This window comes from Maylandia zebra, linkage group LG6 (assembly GCF_041146795.1).
Source record: "Maylandia zebra isolate NMK-2024a linkage group LG6, Mzebra_GT3a, whole genome shotgun sequence".
Lineage (NCBI taxonomy): Eukaryota > Metazoa > Chordata > Actinopteri > Cichliformes > Cichlidae > Maylandia > Maylandia zebra.
Genome location: NC_135172.1, coordinates 28,381,575 through 28,396,935, shown reverse-complemented (window position 1 = coordinate 28,396,935; position 15,361 = coordinate 28,381,575). Strand labels below are relative to the sequence as shown.

Sequence of the window (15,361 nt, the reverse complement as noted above, 5' to 3'; positions counted from 1 at the left end):
CAATCATCAGAAAATGGAAGACATACAAGACCACTGATAATCTCCCTCGATCTGGGGCTCCACGCAAGATCTCATCCCGTGGGGTCAAAATGATCATGAGAACGGTGAGCAAAGATCCCAGAACCACACGGGGGGACCTGGTGAATGACCTGCAGAGAGCTGGGACCAAAGTAACAAAGGTCACCATCAGTAACACACTACAACGGCAGGGAATCAAATCCCGCAGTGCCAGACGTGTTCCGCTGCTGAAGCCAGTGCATGTCCAGGCCCATCTGAAGTTTGCCAGAGAGCACATGGATGATACAGCAGAGGATTGGGAGAATGTCATGTGGTCAGATGAAACCAAAGTAGAACTTTTTGGTATAAACTCAACTCGTCGTGTTTGGAGGAAGAAGAATACTGAGTTGCATCCCAAGAACACCATACCTACTGTGAAGCATGGGGGTGGAAACATCATGCTATGGGGCTGTTTTTCTGCCAAGGGGACAGGACGGCTGATCCGTGTTAAGGACAGGATGAATGGGGCCATGTATCGTGAGATTTTGAGCCAAAACCTCCTTCCATCAGTGAGAAGATGAAACGAGGCTGGGTCTTCCAACATGACAATGATCCAAAACACAGCGTCCGGGCAACAAAGGAGTGGCTCCGTAAGAAGCATTTGAAAGTCCTGGAGTGGCCTAGCCAGTCTCCAGACCTCAACCCCATAGAAAATCTGTGGCGGGAGTTGAAAGTCCGTGTTGCTCGGTGACAGCCCCAAAACATCACTGCTCTCGAGAAGATCTGCATGGAGGAATGGGCCAAAATACCAGCTACTGTGTGTGCAAACCTGGTAAAGACCTATAGTAAACGTTTGACCTCTGTTATTGCCAACAAAGGTTATGTTACAAAGTATTGAGTTGTATTTTTGTTATTGACCAAATACTTATTTTCCACCCTGATTTACGAATAAGTTCTTTACAAATCCTACCATGTGAATTCATGGTTTTTTTTTTCACATTCTGTCTCTCACAGTTGAAGTGTACCTCTGGTGCAAATTACTGACCTCTGTCATCATTTTAGGTGGGGGAACTTGCACAATCGGTGGCTGACTAAATACTTTTTTGCCCCACTGTATGTTGTCTCCTTGACCTGGAGACAACATATAAGATGACACCGCCATGGACCTCAACCAGCAGGCTTTGTGTTACCTGTTTCTTTATACAGGAGCATGTAGGGGTGGACTGCCTTTTTATTTGATTACCCTTTTCTCATGTTTTTGTTAGTTAGGGACATTTTGGGGGACGTTATACTCTTACTTGTTAAACACATGCTCCCATCCACTCTCTTGGTCCAGAAGCTCCATAATCCAAGTGTCCCAACTCAGGTCTGATGGCATTTTTTCAGTGGTGTTTTTAACCTCTTGGGAACTTTCACTACATTCCTTACTTGATGCAGAAAGAAGAAACGAGTCAGGGCTGCATAGCAAGCACAACAAGACACCAGCAGTCCAAACCTTTCACCAACTGAAGACATTTGCAGCACCATAAAACATGACAGAGAAGAGCTGGGACTATGTGAAAGGGTGAAGTGCTGCAGTAAAGTTGCAATGGTCCTATCTTTTATACAGTCTATGGTTCACTCTATTCGATTACCCTTTTCTCATGTTTTTGTTAGTTAGGGAGATAAGACATTGTCATTTGGTTTTATTCTTTTCATAAATAAGTTTTGTACATCCTTTAGATACGGTCCCTTTTGTTTGTTGTTTTGGGGTCCACCCCGAAGCTGTAGTTCGCTCCTTTCCTTTGTTAGAATTCAATCACTGTGAAAAAAAATCACCATCAAAATTGTACTGGTTGTGTGATGTGCTGCTTGGGGTCAGACAGGGGTGGATCACCCTTATATTATGGTCTGGCCACCCTTAGACAGGCCATAACACTAACTAAAATGAAAATTAAAACTAGACTTATAACTGGCTGGCTGGTGTCCTTACCAGTGTCCTTGGGTCTGAACTGTGGGCTCCTCTTTCCAGGTGTTCGTACTGCCTGAGTGGCACCAAGGTGTGCTGTCTTGCCTCTTTTGGGTTTTCTGCATGTTTCTGGCTCAACATGCAAGTATCCACTTCTTGACGTTCGCTGTTGGTTGCAGCCACTTGAGGTTTTTGGGCTCATTTGGGTTCTCAACACTGGGCGACTTTGATGGGAGTGAAAGCATCCTCACAACATAAATCACCACACTACCTGCTTTTGTTTCAGGTTTTTTCTTTATCCTTGTTAACATGTTTGGGTACTGGGTTTACCTGTAATGCATTTTGTGCTCCAAAAGCTGTTATTTTGTGCAGCTGTGCTCCAAAAGCTGTTAGCATGACCTTTCTTATCATTAGATTGTGCCACACCAGCACCTGAGAGAAAAGCTTTGAGTTTGATTTTGTGTTTGTGTTTTGCAGGCACTCAGGAGAATAAGTCATGATGTTTCTTGTGTTTGTCATGTTAGTATCTCAGTGCTTGTCAATCACCAGTCAACAGTGTCACCACTGTGAACAACATCCTGCGACTGTTTGAGCCAAAACCTTCGAGAAGTCCCTGCAGCCGCTTCAAAACTCATCACTGAGCTCGATCTCTCTTTTAACACGCTGGAGACAACAATGAAAGATGACTTTCTTTCATATGCTGCTTTGAGGGCTTTGTTCGTGAACAACAACAGAATCAAAACCATCCATGAAGAGACATTTCACCCGCTGATTAATTTGGAGAAACTGGACTTCCACAAACCAGTTGGAGACTTTGTCTTCTGGATGGTTTCAGAACCTGATTTCTCTCCACTATTTCAATCTTTTGGGAAACAAATATACAACACTGGGTCCGGTTGTTGTTAACTGATCTTGACTTTGTTGATTAAACGTTGCAAACCAGCCTTCAGTGTGTCCTGTACATGAGGTCATTTAGTACACCACAGCACGGTGAGTTGTTTGAGCTGATGAAGTTCAGCCAAAACAGGAAACATGCAGCAGGAGACAGTAACTTGTTAAAATGTTATAAAAGGTACAATTAAAGATTTTCACCCTACAGGGTTGTCAATGATCCAAGGATAAATGTCTAATTTGGTCAAAAGTTTATAAGCCATTTCTGGAGAGACTGCAGTGGAAATGTTGTCACTTTTGGACTTTGCTACCTGCAGCTAAACATTTGCAGCTAAATCATTTATTTAAAAGCAGAAGCTGCAACTGATCGAGTGAATGTTTGTCTGAAAACTTAAACTGAACTCCAAGCGTACCATTGCTCCAGCTTACCATCTTTACCTGAGTGAATCAGTTTGTTGAACAATCTAAATGATTCAGAAACTTCTGTGACATCAACTTAACTAAGGCTCATTACAAATTTCACAAAACACTGCTGAATACTTTTAATATTTTTTTTATTAGTTATTTTTGTTTTGTTGTTATTTTGATTTTAATAAAACAAAATAACATAAAGAATCAAATTGTTTCTTTGTTTTTTTAAATTTAATTTATTTTACAAATAAATTAATAATAATATTAATAATAATAACAACAAATTAGTGCTGTCAGCGTAAACGTCATTAGTTAAAATGACGTTAACGCTGACAGCACTAATTTGTTGTTCCAGAGAGCAAGCCAAACACTGGTCTAGAAAAGGACGATCTCTAGTAGTGCTGCACTACTAGTAGATTTTGTTTTAACCTCCTAGGACCTGGTGTCCACATATGTGGACATAACATTTATGAGACCAAAATACAAAATTTTGCTCTTCAAAAACCTGATATCCACTTATGAGGGAGGACATTACACTGCCCCTGTTCAATCGAACTTTAAAATGAATGTCCTCATATGTGGATCTCATTTTTTTGAGAAACAAAAAAAAGATAGTCCGAATCTGATGTCTTTGTTTTCACATTCATCAGGTCCCAATCAACCCAAATGGCACAGAGAAATTAAAAATGCATGCCATGAAAGAGTTCAGGTCTTAGGATGTTAAAAATGTCCCTGCTGATGAGACCAGTGAATGTGGGGCGACGGTGGCAAGAAAAAACTCCCTCCTGGAGGAAGAAATCTTGGGAGGACCAGGCTCTCTGGGAGGACCCTTCCTCCTGAGGGCAATACTTACCAGTACTTGTCCTCCAGTGTGCGATGGTGGGCTGGGACGAGTGTTGTTTCTTCTCAGCATGATGATGACCTTCCTTCCATTTCCTGTTTCAGAACTGAGAATGAAGACAAAACTGGTTAACAAGGTAACAGGACATTTAAAAATTCTCTCACTTCAGGATGAGATGCTGTGTCTTCTTACGTTTCTCTTGTAAAACAGCATGTAGGCCGAGTGCTGCTGTTCCTCACAAGCTGCCGATCCGGTTGTGTGGAGCACCTGTGCGTCATTATAGGTGAGCCAGCGATCTGATGTAGAGTGCTGACTCTCCTCAGGATGGACAGAACTACAGATGTAGTGTCCTGAAATCACATTAAGACAAATGAATCCAACTTCTGGAAGTCAGCTGATTCAAGCAAACAGTGATTTTGACTTAGTGCTTCTTAGAACATCAAAAGCTTTTGTGTGTGAGTCCTTCACTGAAAAGTTTTCATTTTCTGTTTGTAACAAGTCTGTTGTTTTACCTGATTCTGTGCCTCCATAATGACTGATGATGCTGACAAGACTATAACAGCCACCACCCTGAGAAGGAACAAATCCAAAGAGTGTTAGTTTCACAAAGTCTCACATCAGAGCCATAATTAAGCTGATTTGCTGAGGCTACGTCCACACTAATGCGTTTTCGTTTGAAAACACATCGTTTTCTCTCCGCTTTGACCTCCCGTCCACACTGAGACGGCGTTTTCCTCAAGGAAAAACACAGCATCTTGAAAACGCTCTCGAAAACGCACACATTTCAAATCGGAGTTGTCCCGTCGCAGTGTGGACACTCGAAAACGCAGACTTTCTAAAACGATGATGCATTTTAGTCATGTGATGCAGTCATGTGAGCAATTAAACAAAGATAGCCGAGTGCATTTTACAGCAGTTGTTTTGATTGCTCTCAACTTTGAAAGCCCTAAAAAAGATTAATATCAGTTTGTACATGCTCCGGATAGCTTTTCTTCAAATTCTGTAATCCTCACTCACTTTTGCGCATGCGCAGGACTGGAACGTAAGCGTTTTCGGCCGTTTCAATGCAGACGCACAACTATTTGAAAATGACTGAAAACACTAGTGTGGACACGGAGTTTTCAAATCTATCAGGGCTAGTGTGGACGTAGCCTGAGACGTTCTGCAGTCTGTTTTTACCTGATTGGATGGCACCACCAAGTCCCTCTGCAGCCTGACGGGGTCATCCACCTTCTTAATGTTGTAGGTTTGTGTAAAGCCAAACCTCTTCAGATGCAAGATCAGGACTCTGGCAGAAAAGAAGAAAAAAAACACAAACAAGGTAGAAAATAAGAAGAATGAGTGTCAAACACAAACAGAAGATGGGAGAAAACGACTGCTCAAGTATTGTCTCGAAAAACTCTGATATTTGATGCGCCACAGTTTGGAAACCTGGTCAGTCGATCACTTCTGATGTGACCTTACTCACCTTGGCAGTGTATCAAAAGACGACTTCAGTTCTGAGGCCGTCCCTCCACAATCACAGCGAAATTCTATTTCTTGTTCCTGAACAACAGCACAGAGAAAACAGGCTTTATGGTAGAAAGAAATCTCAACATATGCACACACACATACGCACAAACACTAACAAAAAAGGTGTGTTAAGATCGCTGACACTACAACTCTATTGGAATTTGTGATCTTACCTTCAAGTATGTCTCTAACATGTTTATAATAGACCCCTCTGGAACAAGGTCAAGAGACAAGCTGGTGAAGTCCTCGTGCTGTGATGATTGGTGACCACAGCTACACATTTCAGGAGTAACGTAGTTAAAGTAAAGATCAGGTAGGTGGAAAAGAGGTATATGAAAATATTGCAACCAGCTCTGCGTTTCTGAAAGACAGGCTTACCTCTTGCATGTCCTCATGTTTTCCATTTTAAAAATGTGATGCTCTTCTACTGGGCAGGTATAACTTTGGCCCAGGAGAGCTGCGTTCCTCTCCAGGTGAGGTGCGAGCCTTTTGACCTCATTGAGGAACAATGTTAGGAATTCATGAGCGTCCTGAAAGAAAAGCAGAGAGATTTAAAACAGTACATCAAAATCAGAAGGTAAAGCAAAAAAACAAAATGTCCAAATAGCTGACGCACTTTCTGTGCACTGCCGGTGTATTCAGGAGCTTGACTGCTGAATGCCTTCTTAAAAGCTCTTAGGTGGTGATCTTTAAGGCCATAATCTGTTGACTCATGACAGTCCCTGACATCAATGAGCCTTCTGTAGAAAGGAAAGGGTAAACAGACATTTCTGCTGTTAGATCTCTTTGTTCTTCAGGTTTTTGAAGAAAGTAGAAGGTTGACGTAGCGCACCTTAAGAGCTGAGCTTCTGGATCTGTGCTCCACAAAACCTCCTGACGCCTGATGTCTCTTATGAACTCCTCAATGTTGAGGAGGCTCTGCAGGCAGGAGTTCATGTAGCAGGTGTTTCCGATGTTTGGAAACCTGACACACACGCACAACGTTTACAGTATCAGTGTAAAAGAATTCATTTTCTCCACTTTGACAAAGTGAGCTTTGGTCTTTGTGCACCACGTGTACTCACCCGAAGCAGTCTATAGTCCCAGTTTGACTTTCTATTATTTCTCCACCGCATGCTACACTGCTCCAAAAAGGTAAAAACACAAACACAAAATTAGGAAAGATGTCAGGATGCTGAGCAGTGTATGTGCATGGATGCATGAGCTTTGAAGTTGAAACATTTTGGAGGACGTCTTTCTCTTACCTGTTAAACACATGCTCCCATCCACTCTCTTGGTCCAGAAGCTCCATAATCCAAGTGTCCCAACTCAGGTCTGCTGGGATCGTTTCCGTGGTGCTTCTTACCTGATATAAATATATAGGACATAGCTGTGTGCCTCATTGCTCTTAATTGCTCTCATTTAACTGTGATGAGTAAATGCTTGATGACAGTGACTCTTTCCATAAAACATACCTTCCCGGATTTAAAAAGAGTCTTCACAGTGTTGCTCTCTGCCTCTGCATCGCTGTCAGTTTGCTGCAGAGGACGAACAAACATAAGTTTATTAAAAAGTACATTTTAAAGAGAATGTGTATTTCATATGTTTTGTGTAAAAGCAAACCGAGGAACAGCAGAAGATGTGTCTCCATTTTCTCTTCTTTTGGCCATTTTCAGGGTTAGCTGGTGTGGCAGCAACAGAAGCATCCGGGATGCTGATGAGGACAAAAGTGTAAATGTTGTGGAAATTTATAAGAAGGAGTACATTTTGCTAATACAGATTGCTAATAAAAGTGAATAACTGTAATGGAATACCAACATGAACAAAATCATGTATTTTATACATTTACACTCTACATTTTCAAACGCTAATCTCTGCATCCATATAAATAATAGACAAGACTAGAAGGAGTAAAAAAGATGTAAATACACAAGGTGGAAGAAAAATGCCAATAAAAGGGAAATAAAAGAGCTCCAACTCAACCACTGCTATAAATATCTCCAGCAGCATTAAAGACTGGCGCATTTCTTTACCTCTGATGAGACGTAGAAGGAATTTCCTTCTCTGCCACGTTTTGTTTGTGTAATTTCTGTTTAGAAACAAGAAAAGCAACATCAGTAATGGCATAAAACAAACATACCAAGTGGGTCTCTCCATGAAAAGTGTCCAGTTAGAGAATTTGGTATTATTTCATATTATTTATCACTTTAGTGAGCTGTCAGCTCATGAAGCAGATATATAGGAATATCTTTAAATAAAATAAAAACAATTTATTCATGCCTTAAATTGAGTTTTAAAGTTTGTCCTATGAGATACAAAATCCTTCATTTGGTTCTGATCAAAATTCAGTTTTTACAGAAATCATCCATGAAGCTTCAAAAATGCTTATTCACCATAAAAAATATTTAGAGAAACATCCTGCAAGTCTCTTCGAACTTACCTTTCTGTGAAAAAAAAACGTTTAAACATCTTTGAACTTAATTTGAGGACATAGCTGTGTGCTAAATTGCTCTTAATTCTTCTCATTTAACTGTGATGAGTAAATGCTTGATGACAGTGACTCTTTCCATAAAACATACCTTCCAGAATTTAAAAAGAAACCAGCGACACTTTTTTTGTGTCTTCACAGTGTTGCTCTCTGCCTCTGCATCGCTGTCAGTTTGCTGCAGAGGACGAACAAACATACGTTTATTAAAAAAGTAAAGTCACTTTAAATTAACAAGTGCAATTTAAAGAGAATGTGCATTTCATATGTTTTGTGTAAAAGCAAACCGAGGAACAGCAGAGGTGTCTCCATTTTCTCTTCTTTTGACCATTTTCAGTAACAGGAGCATCCGGGATGCTGATGAGGACAAAAGTGTAAATGTTATTTTTCAAAGTGCAAATTTTTAACAAGGAGTACATGCTGGAGATTGCAGATAAAAATTAATAACTGTAATGGAACAAAATCATGTATTTTGTACATTTACACTCTACATTTTCAAACGCTAATCTCTGAATCAATATAAATTATAGACAAGACTAGAAGTAGTAAAAAAGATGTAAATACAAAACACCAATAAAAGGGAAATAAAAGAGCTCCAACTCAACCACTGCTATAAATATCTCCAGCAGCATTAAAGACTGGCGCATTTCTTTACCTCTGATGAGACGTAGAAGGAATTTCCTTCTCTGCCACGTTTTGTTTGTGTGATTTCTGTTTAGAAACAAGAAAACCAACATCAGTAATGGCATAAAACAAAGTATATGGTATGAAAATACAAAATCCTTCATTTGGATTCAAAATTCAGTTTTTACAGAAATCATCCAAGAAGCTTCCTTAAAAGTTTCAAAAATGCTTGTTTACCATAAGAAAATATTCATAGAAATGTGCTGCGAGTCTCTTCAAACTTACCTTTCTGTGAAAAAGAAGTTTAAACATCTTTGGACTTGATGTGATCGCAGCCAAAATCTCCTCAGCTTTGCAAAAGTTCAACTGAAAACAAGCAGTCAAAGGTTGTATATTTATAAACTTTCAGCATAGAACGTTCATACCCTGAACAGCAAACATCATCATTATGATGTATGGGGCAAATTTGCATATTTTGGAATGTATGCTCATTTGAACTGTATGGTACTCGTCTCCAAGCAACTGCTCCAAAAACAGGTCAAGTCAAGTGGCTTTTATTGTCATTTTAACCACGTGCAGAGGTGCTGTACAGAGTGAAACGAGACAGCGTTCCTCCGAGACCCTGGTGCTATATATGACATATACGGACAAACCCAGGACTACATAAAGTGCAGTGTGCATAAATTGCAAAAATAAACAAGACAAAACAGTGCAAAACTAGACAGAACAGGACGAAACAGACACAAGACAATGGAAATGTGCAAAATGCTGAGTATTGTGCAAAAGTAACTTGGTGTCTGTATGTATGTATATGAGTGTGAGATACTGCAGACAAGTGCTTGGTAGTGGCGTGTGTGAAGGTGTGCGTGTGCCAGTGCAGTCACTGAGTGTTCAGGGGTCTGACGGCTTGTGGGAAGAAACTTTTCCGTAGTTTGGTAGCGAGGGCCCGGATGTTGTGGGACCTCTTTCCAGAAGGCAGCAGGGTGAAGAGTGTGTTTGAAGGCTGTGTGGGGTCCTCCAGCAAGCGGGTGTTATAAGGAGGGGAGAGGGGCTCCAATGACCTTCTTAGCTGCTCTCACAATCCGTTGTAGGGTACTGCGATCCAATACGCTGCAGTTACCATACCAGACAGTGATGCAGCTACTTAGGATGCTCTCATTAGTCCCACTGTAAAAGGTGGTGAGAATGGATGGTGGGAGATGGGCTTTCCTCAGCTTCTGCATGAAGTAGAGACGCTGCTGGGCCTTCTTGGTTATGGAGCTGGTGTTGAGGGAGCAGGAGTGGTTCTCCGCCAGGTGGACACCAAGAAATCTGGTGCTCTTGACGACCTCCACAGAGGATCCATTCATGTTAAGTGGGCAGTGATCCCACTGTGCTCTCCTGAAGTCAACAATCTCTTTTGTTTTGTCCACGTTCAGAGACAGGTTGTTGACTCTACACCTCTACAGATGGCCCGCAGTGCAACCCTTCAGCTTCCTAGTAGATGCACCTATATACAAATTTAAAGACCTAGGAGACTTGCTTCTCGTCACAGAGTTGTAGCATTCACAACATTTTCAGAAAACTTGAACTCAAGGTCAAAGTCACTGATATTCAAACTGACCCCAGAACTTTAGTAAATGCACCAATGGCATCATTTCAAAATCCTGCCCCTCGTTCTCGACCAAGCTGAGTATACAATTATAAAACAATCATTTCCCATTTTTATTTCACTATCTGTAACTAAGACAAATAAACAGTATTTGGGACACAAGTCACTATTAAAGTGGTTAGTGAGACTCCACATCTGATAACAGTATAACACACTGCTTATTTATGTAAAATTGTCATCAATAAATGTGTTCAAAACAGAAGCTACACTGGCTTTAAAAGTTTTTGTTAACTCTGACTACCTGTCTGCTCTTACCTGTTTCTTTTGCTCTCTGCTGTCTTCATCCTCCATCTAACTCTACAGCTATTGTTAGGGATGACATGATGAAACTGAAGGGTGTCTGGGCACCGAAAAAAGAAAAGAAGAGAGATTGGATTAGGCTGCAGCTGGCGTGCCATTCTCTCACTTCAGGATGAGATGCTGTGTCTTCTTACGTTTCTCTTGTGAAACAGCATGTAGGCTGAGTGCTGCTGTTCCTCACAAGCTGCAGATCCAGTTGTGTGCAGCACCTGTGCATCATTATAGGTGAGCCAAGGATCTGATGTAGAGTGTGGACTCTCCTCAAGATGGACAGAATTACAGATGCAGCAGCTGTTTCCGATGTATGGAAACCTGATACACAAACAACAGTTTACAGTATCAGTGTAAAATAATTCATTTTGTCCAGGTTGAGAAGGTGAGCTTTGGTCCTTGTGCACCACGTGTACTCACCTGAAGCCGTCTGTAGTCTGAATTTTATTTTCCATTATTTATCCACCGCCCAAATGTTTCACTACGCTACTGCAAAAAGGTAAAAACACAAACACACAATTAGACGCTGAGCACTGGATGTGCATGTATGCTAGTGATGTGTCGAGTAATGGAGGGGGCGTTTCCGCGATGAGCGTATCGAGGCTTGCTTCATTTATGGGAGGAGCTGAAAATGATGACGTCCGAAGCCTCGCTGCCCGGCTGTACCACGTGACTGGTTCATGAAGTGGTTCGAACTTTGCCGCGAGATATGACAGCGATATAAACCCCTCAGACTTCAATCAAAATGTAGGTGTTTGATGGAGAGCTGCGGTTAGTGAGAGTTGGAGACAGCTGGGAGGCAGTTTGGAGGTTTATGAGAGTGAGGAGAGAAACTCAGGAGAGAATGGAGCCAGCTAAGAAGAGGAGGATGTCCTCCCCTGTGTGGGAACATTTTGATCTTATTCCTCCCAACAAGGTATTTCTACAGAAGATGTATTTTCATAATACTGATGGTGCAATACAATTTATGTTAAGCTGTATTTACTTTTGTACAAGGTGAAGTGTTTGCTATGTGCCAGGGAGCTGGGATATAACAACAACACCTCATCCATGCTTAGGCACTACAGAGCTTTGCATGAGAATAAGGGGAACAGCGATTGTTGAGCAAGACCAGGTGAGCCATCAAATGCCATGATAATAATAGCATGCCGTAATGTTACTAAATGATATAACAATATTATACAACTGTAATAAGTTACGTGTGTGATATTTATATTTGTGCTTTGTTTTTATTGTCTTTCCTCAGGAGAACAATCTCAAATAGATGAAGACCTGGTTAGCATGGTGATTGAGGACTCCCAGCCATTTAGCATTGTGGAGGACAAAGGATTTATAAGATTTGTTAAATCATTAAATCCTAGCTATGTTCTCCCCACTAAAAAGGTCATAAAAGCAGTGAAAATTTAGTTTTTACTGAATAAAATATGGGCAGGACTGACGCCTCAGTGTGTAGCTGTCCATACCTCAACGTTACAAAAGCACAACCACTGTCCACACCCCAACCACACCTCACCTCACAGTAAATGATCATTTCCATTTTAAGCATTTCCAAATAATCATTTTCCATACTGCCAGTATAAATATACACAGTATACTGCATCACTACAATATACATGTTTTACACACTCCTTTTGTTGTTGACATTTACAGGCTGTGTGCAAAAGGCCACACTCTTCAAATTCATGCCAACTAATATTTTTACGTCCAGTAGGTGTCCTACTAGAGCAAATGAAGCTTCAAGAAGCTTTGCGCTGGGGTGAACCAATTGGATGAAAAGCTTCAGTGCTTCATCTGCCCATCACTAATGTATGCATGAGCTTTGAAGTTTAAACATTTTGGGGGACGTTATTCTCTTACTTGTTAAACACATGCTCCCATCCACTCTCTTGGTCCAGAAGCTCCATAATCCAAGTGTCCCAACTCAGGTCTGATGGCATTTTTTCAGTGGTGTTTTTAACCTCTTGGGAACTTTCACTACATTCCTTACTTGATGCAGAAAGAAGAAACGAGTCAGCGATGCATAGCAAGCACAGCAAGACACCAAACAAATATTCTCTCTCTGGAGAACAGCATTCGACCACCAATGCTTATTTTGACCCGCAATTTGCCAAAGTATTAAAAGCACTTACCTGGGGTTGTCTGTAATTACACCCTGGGGACATTCTGGTTGTCCTGCTCGGGGGTAGATGACCTGCACTGGATCCTACGAACTTCCTGTTAGCTTATAGTGCATTAGCTAACAGGCATATTAGCTAAAACTGACTGAAGCTCAAACAGGCTAAAAACAACATAAATAAAACCCTCAAGGATTTATTTTGGTATAGCAGTTGAGGTGGTTAAGTTATCTGTGCCTTGATATCTCTCTTAGGCTGAAAACACGAAGGGTCCGACCCCCAATTCCTTTACTCATTGCTGTTAAAGTTAAGCTAACATAGCCTGTTTTGGGTCTCCAAGTTAGAAAACGTTACACCGATTAAAGTAAGACTCATGAGTTGAATTGTAGTTACGTTACAGCTTGATCCCCAGTTTTGGCACACAGTTGAGCATATTATTTAAAATCAAATTAAACAATATTAAAGTCAGTTTATGGTAAGGTAAATAATATTTTACATTTTTCTTCAGTCAGCTATGTTGTGTGAACAGGGTCTGCAGAACAGCTAGCCTATTTTGACACCTCATTGACTTTAACAGCACTAATCTTATTCCCTCCGGGGGGGTTTTCAGCACCAGGTCTTTTTTTTCTTATTGTAATGCAGTGTTAACTCTGTGTTGTGGTGTCTCTTCTGATGTAATGTGTGCACGCGGGTGGATGACCATGGAAAAGTCCGAACAAAAGGAGGATGAGGCTCATTATCAGCGTAGTTATGAACCCTGTAAACTACTAAACATTTTCAAAACTGAAATATGAAACTGAAACAAGCAAACTGTCACTGCACTAACTAAAACTGAGCTGGATTAAAAACAAAAAGTGAAATTACTTAGAATTAATTAGAAAATACTTGAGTACAATAACAGTATTATTGTCTCTGCTTTGGTCTCTTGACCACTAGATGGCAGCAAATGCATAGATTTCCATGACTCTGGCTTAAATAATTAAAAGGGCATTTTGCCCATTTCTTTTTTCTCGCATATCCTTATTTTTTTCTTTTCTTATTTTTTATCATAGCTGGGCATCCCTATTTCCTTTAAAACATTTCAAATCCATATTCATATGCTTTCACTCAATTTTAGGGCAGAATATATTTTTATTTCTTCTTCAATATTTACATTGGGGGGGGGGGGGATTTGAGTTTTGAAACTGGTGAAATCTCCACACAAATAATTTAGTTTTTGGCTATTTCCTGTTACTGTTGCTCCTGTGTAAGTTCAAGTAAGTTCAAGTGATGTTCTTGTGTATGAATTTATAATGCACTCACACACACACATACTCTGCTGGTGGCCTGAGCATCACTGCTCAGTATGTGGGTGGTCTTGCCAGGTGGAGGAGAGAGCGATTAACACCAGGCCTGCCCAAAGGGAAAAGAAGGAGCGAGGGAGAGAAAATAAGAGACGTAAGACGAGATAGACATCTGTCTGCCAGATGTGCTGGGAATAAAGAAGTTAGTTTATGAAATAGACAGAAGGGAATGAAAAGGGTTTTGGTCATGGCACTCACTGACAACTGTGTTGGCTGTGACTGAAATAATACTTATTCTGTCTGTGATTCATGTTCAGTTGCTCTTTCTAAATTTCCTGTGTGTGTGTGTTTGGTCTTTCTTGTCTGTCATCTTGTTATATTCATAACACAAAGACAGCCACGTACTCACTAACACTTGCTCTCTTTCCATCTCTTCTGCTGTTCGTGCAGACTGCAATTACAGCCTACAGTATAAACCAGTGATGACCACCTGTCAAAACATGTCCAGTAAATGTGTGTCTGTTAGGAAGGTGTTGAGGGGAGGGAATGAAACAGGTTTTACATACAGAGGAACAAAATACTGGTTCCAAGTATAAAGTCATTTCTTTGCATTATTTAATAGCCACTAAAAATACTCTAAAATTTTTATTGTTGAGAACTTACACTACATGGATAAATGTAATGGGCCACACCTCTCAATCTTTGAATTCAGGTGTTTTTAGTCTGCTTTTACAAACATTAGTGAAAGACTAAAGAGCTCACTGAATTGGACTGCGTTGCTGTTATAGGATGTCGCTACAGGAATTCCTCTGGCATTAATATCAGTATAAGAAGGTGTTTTCAGGGTAATGAAAATGTACTCAAAAGAAAGTTTCATTTGCACAACTTTTAAAAAATTTCATTTCATTTATTGAAACTAATGAACTCGTTTCAAATCAAATACTCTTTTTTTCCCCTTGAATTTGAAGCCCAACTTTGAAACAAACATGTCATACTTTCCTTCCCTGATTTGCAGTGTTTGGTTTATTTATTTGGTGATCTTATAGAAGTATTACATGATATTTGCAAATTCTTCCTTTGAGGTTCAGCTTTTGGTTGAGCGTCTTTTCTTTTCTTCCCCCCCCCCCCCCCCCCCCCCCCCCCCCCCGGTCCTGAGGAGTCAGTGTTTCTTTCCCGTGCAGCATGTGTTAGTATGTGTCTGTGTGTGGTTTACAGCTGTTTACATAGCTCACAGTGGGTGATCTCTGTTCAACAAGACCAACCTCTGAGGTTCAGGCATTTCGAAGGCCTATAAACTCTGGATGAAAGCTGAAGCCAAATTAATAAAGTTATAA

At 40.6% G+C, this 15,361-nt stretch overlaps 1 protein-coding gene across 2 annotated transcripts; it reads right to left on the bottom strand.

Annotated features, from left to right (window-relative positions):
* Positions 1-3,401: 3,401 nt before the first annotated feature.
* Positions 3,402-13,666, bottom strand: LOC112434944 (ubiquitin carboxyl-terminal hydrolase 12-like). Of its 2 annotated transcripts, none has more exons than XM_076885018.1 (23): positions 12,760-13,666; positions 12,488-12,616; positions 11,051-11,119; positions 10,774-10,951; positions 10,595-10,679; positions 8,974-9,054; positions 8,720-8,775; positions 8,352-8,421; positions 8,159-8,242; positions 7,613-7,668; positions 7,203-7,293; positions 7,055-7,117; positions 6,845-6,945; positions 6,665-6,721; positions 6,433-6,564; positions 6,217-6,340; positions 5,979-6,130; positions 5,774-5,873; positions 5,557-5,633; positions 5,268-5,376; positions 4,601-4,658; positions 4,281-4,438; positions 3,402-4,194 (listed from the first exon to the last, which is right to left on the bottom strand). In XM_076885018.1, exons 5-23 carry the CDS (start codon positions 10,628-10,630, stop codon positions 4,189-4,191), a joined length of 1,611 nt encoding a protein of 536 aa, XP_076741133.1. In that variant the 5' UTR covers positions 10,631-10,679; positions 10,774-10,951; positions 11,051-11,119; positions 12,488-12,616; positions 12,760-13,666; the 3' UTR covers positions 3,402-4,188. The 2 variants fall into 2 exon arrangements, with proteins under 2 accessions (XP_076741133.1, XP_076741134.1); XM_076885019.1 differs by having other exon boundaries at positions 12,488-12,612.
* Between the last annotated feature and the right edge of the window lie 1,695 nt (positions 13,667-15,361).